At 40.3% G+C, this 10177-nt stretch overlaps 1 protein-coding gene across 1 annotated transcript in view; it reads left to right on the forward strand.

Moving 5' to 3' along the window:
• The window catches only part of EGFL6 (EGF like domain multiple 6), a 58093-nt gene extending 48270 nt beyond the window's left edge, over window positions 1-9823 (forward strand). The window contains exons 9-12 of the mRNA XM_089508058.1: window positions 3300-3371; window positions 5013-5099; window positions 6439-6704; window positions 9516-9823. Of these exons, the coding sequence (XP_089364184.1) occupies window positions 3300-3371; window positions 5013-5099; window positions 6439-6704; window positions 9516-9635 (545 nt within the window). The 3' untranslated portion in view covers window positions 9636-9823. The remainder of the gene's footprint in view (window positions 1-3299; window positions 3372-5012; window positions 5100-6438; window positions 6705-9515) is intronic.
• The last annotated feature ends 354 nt before the right edge of the window (window positions 9824-10177 follow it).

Consider the following 10177-nt stretch of genomic DNA (forward strand, 5'->3'; position numbering starts at 1 on the left):
ACCCACTATTGTCTCAACTACATCCCTGCTTATCCCATGATATGTCTTTTGATTGCTAGTGTTAGGAGTCTTCCATCTGGAAATACCCCAAGGGCTGGACTTTTTTGTTTTTGTTTCTATTTTTACCAAGTTCATTTGTAGTTTTATCTGTAGCCAATCAGGACTGGGCATGTCAGTTTGATAATGGAGACAAGACCAAATTTAGATAGGAATTACTGCCAATAGATAATTTCACCATCATGTTCCCCAATAATTCAGTAAATGAATTATTCCACCCTGTTGCCTTCAGTTTTAACCCTTTCTGTCCAGCCATCCTCCCCATAACCCTCTTCAGTATCTCACATTAAGTACTGTTCCATTTGTAGTCATAGTTCATTTCCTGTCAGTGCCTGTAGATATACAGTATTCAGTAAGCTATTTTAAAAAGGCTTATACGCATCTCCTTTGTGTAACTGCTTCTGATTCAAGAAACAGGAGTGTAAGTGATATAAACCACTGACTTGGTAATTTGAATCCTGTCGTAGTACTAGTGAAGACAAGCTCTTGGCTATACATTATGTATAGTATTTCCTGGATCATCTTTCCTATATTCCATTAAACATCTTAACTGCCTTGAGGGTCTTTTTTTGGCTTTGTACATGTGTATGTCTTTTCATTGTGGTAGGAAGGTTAAAGCAGGGGGTTATGAAATTTGTGGAATTTTTTTAGCAACATCTGTCAGAAGTTTCACATCTGGTCTCCAAAGAACCTTGACGGTTACATCCTTATGTACCAAATTACTTTTATGAACCGTAACACATTTTTATATGGGTATGGTTTGGTTTGTTGAATCACACCATAGATTAGCTATACATATTACTAAACCATCAGTTTGGCAGATCTGTGTGTGTGATGGTTAATAATCCAGGCAGTGCTCTGGAGGTGCAGTGTGCAGTTCAACCATTGAATGTAACTAGGGTGCTGAGTATTACCTGGATGAAGGAGCTACTCGTAAGCAACTCTGAGAAGGTTGGAAATGTAATGAATTAAATAATAAGAAAGAAAATATAAACTGGGCTTCAATAATCTAGGGTATAATTAAAACATTTCACTCTATGCAGCTCCATGCAGATCTGCCTTCAATTGTATCTCCCTTGGGGAGACCTGTCTTCCATGCTGGAGTTGGACATATTCATATGGTGTCACATGGAAGACTAGTTTGTGAACTAGAATGCAATTGCATATACTTAATTATATGGGTAGCTATCTATCCCTGGTAGCTGTACTAATAGAATATAATGGTTTTTTGTGGTATGCCTTCCATATAGGGTATGACCTAGAACACAGAAGCAAGCTTAAAGGGTGTATATGGAAACCATAGCTTTCTGTGTAAATTGGCCATCAGATTCAAAAACATCCCAGTAATAGAACCATAAAAATTATTAATAGTGCTGTTCCCTAGAATAAGACACAACATTTCACTTGTATTTCGCTAAAGCTTCCATTACCCTTTACTAGGGGTAAAGGCAACCCTTTTGCTTCTGAGAGCCACATACAAGTATGAGTGGTGGTTCAGTGACCCCTAGGGATCCATATGTATATGCTGAAGGTCCACTCACCATTCCCCTGCTCCCTGTCAAGAGTGCACCAATCCAAATGCATGCAACATGCCCCCTCTCTCAAAAATACACAATGAGAATGAGAGAGAGAGAGCGCTACAATCTTAACTACACTGGAACCACTGGGGGGTTAAGGTTAAAGCCCTCCCCCAACTCTTATGATCCTTATGAAGATCACTAGCCTAATTCACTGCTCCTCTGCAGCTTCCAGAGCAGTCATCCAACTGCAAAGGGTTTCTAAAGCATTTGGGTGGTGGGGTGTATGGGTGGAAGAGGGATAGTCCACCATTATTCCTTTAGATTCTGCTGATTCTCCAATGGAAGTCTATCCCTGGATCCTACCCACTTCTCACTTCTTAGGATCTGTCTTTTACCCACCACCAAGCTGAGGGATGAATAGTTGGGCAGTGGACAATAATGGATGTGGCTGGATGTGGCTCTGTGTGCTATGAGAACTAGTGTGGTGAAGTGATTTCAGTGGTCGACTGCAGCTCTCGACCAGGGCTCGATTCCCAGCTTAAACATGAAATCCATTGGGTGAACTTGGGCAAGTCACATGCTCTCAGCCTCAGGGGAAGGCAATGGCAAACCTCTGAACAAATCTTGCCAAGAAAACCCTATGAGAGGTTTGCCTTAGGGTTTCCATAAGATAGAAATGACTTGAAGGCACACAACAATAACAGCAACAACAACTCAGTGTGCTGCATAGCAGGCAGCTGTTTGAACAGCTTATTAATGTATAATTTCTCTATCTTAAAAATTCTAGAGCCTATTGCCAACGTTGAAAAGTAAACAAAAATGTAAAGGCAATATGCAAATATATAGAAATATGGAACAGCAGCTCAGGACATTTGTGAAGATACAGCCAAGCTCAAGTGAGCCTTCAGTTAGCCCTCATTTTGCTGATGCAATCTGAGGTTGTTCATGGAGGGATATCCCTTCCTCCCAAGTACTTCTTTACTGGAGCATAATATGATGCTTTTTAGTTTGTCCTACAAAACACATACTCTAACCGTAAGAGACTATCACACAGGTTAAAGAGGGATCACTCCCATCCTTACCCAACCTTATCATGTCAGCACTTATCCTATCCTTCTCCCATCAGTGGCCCCATCATTGTATTAACAAGAGTTTCCATTAATACACAGTGACAGGGCCATACCACTTCAGTGACAAGAGAAGGACAGGATAAGTGTGACATCACTGGATAATCATATTGCAATAATGCAATAAGGACGACTGAAGGACGGGATAAGGACAGACATTATTTGATAATCTTCATGAGATAGCGCCATAAGGATGGAGTAAGGACTGGAGCGAGCCATCCTTTACCCCGTGTGAAGTTAATCTGCATTATCTCAAATATTAATGTAACAAGCATCTGATTACAACATAAAAATGGATTATGTTTTGGTGCTGTATTCCCACATAGAGCCTCTTCATGTTTTGCTTTATTTCCAAGAATAATGAGTGTTGTATGGAATTAACTTATCCATGTTTTACTTTTGGACGAGTATTTTTTTTAAATGGTTGTGTATATTAAAGCAGTTATTCTCCCAGCTGGTAAGCATGTGTACCATCATAATTTTTTACATTGTGAAATCTTAATAATGTGACTTTTTGCAAATTTTTCAAAAGATAATTTAGCTTGGTTTTTGCAGGGGAGTGAATTAATACTGTATTCTTTTTAAAATGAATTAGCTAAAGAAGCAGCTGCCTTTGGTCCTCTCCCAGCACAAAGGAAAATTCCAACCCCAAAAGCAGAGCTAGAAGGTGAGTAAATTTTAAATTATGACAGTAGCTTTTCATCTGATTTTTGAATCTTCTTATGGCAACCCCAACGAATTTGAATTTTGAGAGATTTGTCTTACAGAATCTAATGAGACTAGTTAAGTAGCAGTAGAACGTGAAAAAAAATCATTTAGAAATAACTGGTTGCAATTCATTTATTATCTTAACTAAGGCCCAGTACAGATGAGAAGAAAGGGACGGCCAGAGGATCTGTACAGCCACAACAACGATCCGCAGGAAAAAGGAACTCCGAAATGGAGCTCCTTGCCAAGACACCACCAAGGCGCCATTTCTGCCCTGACATCTGCATCGTGGTGATGTCATGCATGCACCACACTGTTTGGTGATGTCATCGATACGCGTGCTTTGTGGATGGCGCTGTGTAACAATGGCGCCATCCACACAAACTAGGGCTCAGGAGCGTGCGGTTGCTGCGCTCTCCCAAGGTATAGTTTTGGCCCGAGGGTGCCACAAGGTGCCCGTTTGTATCAGGCCTAAGTAACTAACTAAGGGCCAAAACAAACCAGCTAAAAAGTTGGCTTCAAGGTGCTGTGGGAGCGTGGCATACACACGGTGCACTCCCTGCCACTGCCCCCAAGCTTGTGTCACTAAGTACACAGCAGGCAGTGTCACAACATTTCTGTGGCATGGTGTTTATAAACGCCTCAGAAACACCGATAAGCTACTGCCATGGCAGCAAAGACACCTTTTTCCCAGTGCAAAAAGGAGTGGCTTTCTGCCGCTTTTTTTGTACTGGAAACACATCAGGTGGGGGGTATGACATGTGGTTGCTGCAGCCCCAACCCCGTGATCAAAGGGACAGCGTTAAGCCGCCCCATTACAGCTGTCTGTTTCGGCCCTAACTTTTACTTTTGATAGTGACTCAATGAAGAATCTCTTCTTTTGAGGCTGATGTTTTAGTAATGTTTATAGTTTCAGCATTGTAGTCTTACTAAATGGTACAGGAGAGCCAGTGTGACATAGTGGCTTAAGTGTTGGACTATGCCCTTGGAGACCAGGGTTCATTTCCCTACTCAGCCATGGAAACTCACTGAGTGACCTTGAGCTGGTCACAACTCTCAGCCTTAGAAATCCCCATGATAGGTTCACCTTAGGATTGCCATAAATCAGATCGACCTGAAACCACACAACAACAACAATAGAGGAGGAGGAATATCACATAGTTTTAGTGCTGGCTCATGCAGTGCCCCATGCCACTGCCTTGTACTCTGTTCCAGGTGCTGAAACAAGTACAAGGTAAGTAGGAACAGAGTGTGTTTTGTACCATAGAGTAAAACTTTGTAGCATTCAGCTTTTTGAAAGTAGCTTTTCATGACTATTAAGAAATGAGAAATACTACTTTTAAAGCTCTTAAATCTAATAACTAACTGCTCAGGTGTGGCACTGTAAGTGTAACTAATTATCTTTTTAAAGTAACTTTTCATTCTCTAAATTACTGCCTATGACAACCTGTATGTTTAGGAACATCAGCTACATTTGGAGCAGTTAGACAATATACAGTCTTCCAGTCAACGGTTTTAGTTTAAAAGTACATCATTCTGACATTGTATGGAATACAGCATTTTGTGTTTTCTTTTTGTATGTTCCTGGATCTCATTTCAGTGGACTGCAGCTTTGGCCGAGGGTCTTGCGCTTGGCAGCAAGATACAAATGATGACTTTGACTGGAGTCCTGTGGACCATGAGAATGGTAATCTGAGTATGGCCTGATTCCAGAGAGCTCTGTGCATGACCAGGAAGGGTTGGGGCAAGAGGGGAATGGCTCCTTCTGCTTCCAGAGGAAAGGTTGGGGATTACTGATTTTTCTAAGTTACTTCAGTCCTTTGCACTTCATTGAATCTTATTTAGAGCAGACAAGCTGGAATGTGTCCACAGGAGGGTTATTAAAATGGTCTGGAAACCATGCCCTCTGAGGAACGACTTAGGGAGCTCGGTATGTTTAGCCTGGAGAAGAGAAGATTAAGGGGTGACACAATATCCATGTTTAAATATTTGAAGAGATGTCTTATTGAGGATGGAGCAAAGTTGTTTTCTGCTGCTTCAGAGAACACGACACAACAATTAATTCAAACTACAGGAAACTACATCTAAACATTACGGAGGACTTCCTGCAAATAAGAGCTATTGGGCAGTCCCTTTGGAGTAAGGTGGATGCTCCCTTGGAGTATGGCTAAGTCTCTTTCTTCAGAGGTTTTTCCAGGGGTGTTTTGATTGTGAGTTCCTGCGTGGCAGGGGGTTACACTGGATGGTCCTTATGATCTCTTCCAACTCTATGATTCTACAATTATATGTGTAGTGCTTATCTCAACACTTGGATCTGTTGGGCTCCCTCTCCCCTCATATGGGCTTGTTATCAAGGCCATATGCAATGTGATCAACCATGGACTAGTGTAGATATAAGACAGTGAGGCAGTTTAGACACAACAACGTCAGTCTCATAAATGATGGTTTGGTGGACCAAGAATGAGAGCTGGTACCTTCCTTTTTGTGTGCAGTGTATTGCACAACTACTCAAAGTGTTGGTCTGATGCTAGTCACTGAGGTATTGGCAAGTTTCCAAGAAAGGAAAAGAGCAACTATAGCCAGCGGACATAAATATGGTGATAGACCCTGACACATTGCCCCTCTCCCACAATGCTGGTTCTCCATACCAGCTAGCTTGAGATGTGCTGACGTAATGTAAAACTTCCAGGATTTCTTTCCCATTTATTTCTGAACCAGGGGGGGAAATGGTTTAATCTTGAATGACAAACCAGGACATTAAAAACTGTTTGATGCTGGTCTGACATCCTGTAATCAGAAATTAAGTAGCCGCTTCCCAGTTCAGATAAAAGTGTGGCTTAAAAAACAGCAGAGGATGTGCATTAAGGAAGAAGAAGGAGCACAAGAATAGAGTATCTGTTCTCAGGCCTATAATCCATGGCTTTCTAGATCATAGTTACCTATGGTAAGTAGCCATCATATTCAGGAAGAAAAAAAACCCTAACATTCTACTTCTTGCTTTCTATATTCCTGTGTATTTCTTCTAGGTGATGGATATTACATGACAGTTCCAGCCTTTATAAGTCACAAGAAGGATGTTGGTCGTTTGAAACTTCTTCTCGTTGGCCTTGAGCCAAAAAGCATGTATTGTTTAATTTTTAGTTACCGGCTTGCAGGAGAAAGGGTAGGGAAACTACGAGTAATCCTCAATGACATCAGTAGTGACCCTTCCTGGGAGCAAAGCATGGGGAACAATGAACAGTGGAAAACTGGACAAATTGAAATATCTGCAGGAGCTGAAGAAACTATGAATGTAAGTTAAAAGCTAAATGCCAAAAGTAATGGCCAGGATTACTAGCTCTCTTTTATTCTGCCTTTTCCTTAGTGGCTTAGTAGTAAGCTTGGTAGTTACCTCTAGGTTCATAAATTGTACTGTACATCATTCCAAACAGGACGTTGCTGTTGCCTTCAAGCCCACTTTGTGGGCTTCTTGGAGACATTTGTTTTGCCACTGTGAGGATGACAGTACTGGACTAAATGGACTTAGTAGCTGGACTCATCTGGCTCACATGCATTAGCATAACTGAGCATTGTGCAAGGAACGTTTTCCTGAGCACTGTGCAAGGAGATATCTTGTACCTCCTTCTGCAATGATTTTCTCCAGGCTTAGCAATAGTTGCTAGATGGCAACAGATAGAAATTCACACCCCCAATCAAAAAAGGAACTGATGATACCATTGCCTGTTCTGTTCAGGCAGTCATCATCCTCTTGGACTTGCATGTAAGTATGCTGGCAAAACTTAACATACTGCCAGTGTTAAATAGGATTTGGCCATAATCAGAGCTAGCAGATATTCCTGTACTGTGGACCTGACTCAGGATAGACAATCTGTCAGTTTCAACATCATTCTGTTTCTTATTTTTCAACCTGAAGGGGTTTTTGTGCGTGTCCCATCAATCCATTTAAAAAATCATGAAATTTCATATATGTTGTTATGCATATTTCTCCTAATATAGAAATTTTATACGCTATAGTTTTCCCTAATATATAAGGTTCTTTTTGTGAACATTTTCCTCTAATACATTTTCATGTATTGCCTGCACTAATAACTGCGTTTCTGCACATGCAATTTTTTTTTATACCTGCACATCCACTAATATATGAATTTTTTGACTGGACAACTGCATCACATAATTTGGCTGTGTTTCACTTTTTCCTGTATTGGTTCACGTACAGTAAATTAGGTTAGTCTGCATTAAAATGGAAACAAAATGAGTTTTGCTCCATCCCTTTTGATTGATTGCATTATCATTTCAAAGTTTCCAGCATAGGTCTTCTTGACAATTCAGGATATTTTAACTAGTCTGATTCATGGCTTGAGTGAAAGTTATATGTGCACTACAGTTTCAAGACTAGCTCAATCAGTAAGGCTAGAAGTGATGCTGCTTGGGGGATTCTGGGAGATATCATCCAAAAAAGGGTAATCCCATTCTCCTTTTGTGCATTTTGCAATTGGGGTCTTAGGTTCTGAGGCTGTGAAAGGGCAGAAAGGTATGAAAGATTCTTGGGCCTATAACTTTAAGGGCTATCATCTGTTTTGTATTCACAGTTCTGTCACAGATTGCATCACTGAAATACATCTAGCTAGTGGGACAAGCAGGGCAGGCTGTGCAAACATGGTGTAAGAAAAATGGTAGAAGGGCAACTGTGTTTGATGATGTAGGGATGTGCTAAAGGGATAAATTGAAAGATGTTAGTTATTAAAGAAGGATTAATGTATGAAATTAATGATCCATGAAAGCCTAAATAAAAACGAACAAATCGAATATAACTACTTTGGAGACAATCTTGAAAAAGCATTTAAAGTTGAGCGAGTTATCTTGTATAGAAAAAGTACACAACATATTCACTGTGTGCAAAGCTACACAAAGGCCCGTTCCACATGGGTGTAAAGTACATCCCCAGGACGTACTAGGGTTAGGAAAGAGTGTGCTTTACGCACGCCCTTAACCCTAGTACGTCTTGGGGACGTACAAAATGGCCGCCATCTTGATGTAGCGGACGCTTAGCGTCCTCACGTTGCACAGCGCTAATGACGCTATGAGCGTGCCATTGGTGCCTTGGGGCATCATTAACACACTGCAACAAGAAGCGCCATTTTGGAGGTTCTTTTTTGCGGCACCGGGGACCCTCGCGGGTTGGCTGCTGGGGCTCTTCGGTGCTGCTAATGGCGGCGGCAGCAGACCGCCGCTTTCAGGCAGTTGGTTACGTGCCAAAATTATGTAAAAGCATGGCAATAATCCTACTGCAGTATACAAATTCAGTTTTGCAATATAGAAATGCATGAACAGAATGTTAACAGGTGTTAGTGTTTGCTTTATAAAGTGAATTTTGTGTGTTATGATGTCTGACTGCAGAATTTCTTGGGTTCTGGGTGAGTCACTAGAAAGGCCAACTCTCATGCAAAGTTTGTGCGGAGGAGGCACATTCCTGTATTCGCATACATACAGGGAGGAATTTGCTTGTGAGCCAGTTTAACAATTTCTCGCTGGCCATGCAATCTTCCATCTTTTTTTCTTATGTGACATTAAAAATAGGCAATATTGGCAGCTACTGGGTGTGTTTAAGTTATCTTATGAAGTGCATGTTCCAGTGACATGGTATAGGAAAAATATGGTTGTTCCCATGGTTTTACAAGTATCAGCAGCCAGACTTTCATTTGATTTTTGTTTTCCAAATTTAGAGTAAGGGAAAGAAAAATAGGAAAAATGGGAGAAGAATGAAAAGAAGAAGCCCATGAAAGATGCAGCTGTTCTTTCTGCACCTACACTAGAGAACAAAGAAGTCAGGGAGCTGGTCTGCAACCAATCTCATTTAGTTTAGTGGAAGACCCTATGAAACTTTCATTGTACTTAAGTGAGAAGAATATAAAATCTGTACAAGTAGAACAGAAGAGTATGAAATGGCAGGGTAATCGGTAAATTTTAGTACTTTTTAAAAAAAAAGAATGTGATAACAATGTACAGAACACATAACATGGCTAATGAATTTTCTGTCTTACTAATATCCAGTACCTGTTAACAACCAGCATCTCTTCATTAATATTTTTCCCCATTTTAACAGATCATCTTTGAGGCAGAACGTGGGAAAGGTACAACTGGAGAAATAGCAATGGATACTGTTACACTATTTTCTGGCCTGTGTCCTGAAGACCACCTGTCATTGGATCATGTGTCTATATAGTTTGAATTTACTGTTCTAATTGCTGTTATATTATTTGCTGTAGTAATAAAAAATGTTGTATCACTGTTGCCTAGATAAAATGCCATTCTAGAAATGATATTTTGAACTTCAGAAACAGAAAAACAGATCTAAAATTTCTCCACGGAGATAACACATTTGTATATAGAACCTACTAAACTTTGTTTATATGTTGCTCTATTGTATTATATCATTTATGGTCAGGGCTTTACAGAATGTGAAATATTTCTTTAGCTCTCCTACAATGAATGTGCATTATTTTATATAAAACTCACTTTTAAGAAAACTCACATTTATATTTTATATTCCTTCTGATTCTTCTACAGGAATATGAAGCAATTTCTATAAAAGGATATTTTATCTCTAGTAACATCTAGGGCAGAGTCGTGTAGTGGTTTGAACAATGGACTATGACTCTGTAGACCAGGGTTCAAATCCCTGCTCAGCCATATAAATCTACTGGGTGACCTTGAGCAAGTCACACTGTCTCAGCCTCAGAGGATGGCAATGGAAAAAAACTCTGA

Source organism: Sceloporus occidentalis, unplaced genomic scaffold, assembly GCF_023333645.1.
Source record: "Sceloporus occidentalis isolate IW3139 unplaced genomic scaffold, rSceOcc1.0.p SCAF_2, whole genome shotgun sequence".
Lineage (NCBI taxonomy): Eukaryota > Metazoa > Chordata > Lepidosauria > Squamata > Phrynosomatidae > Sceloporus > Sceloporus occidentalis.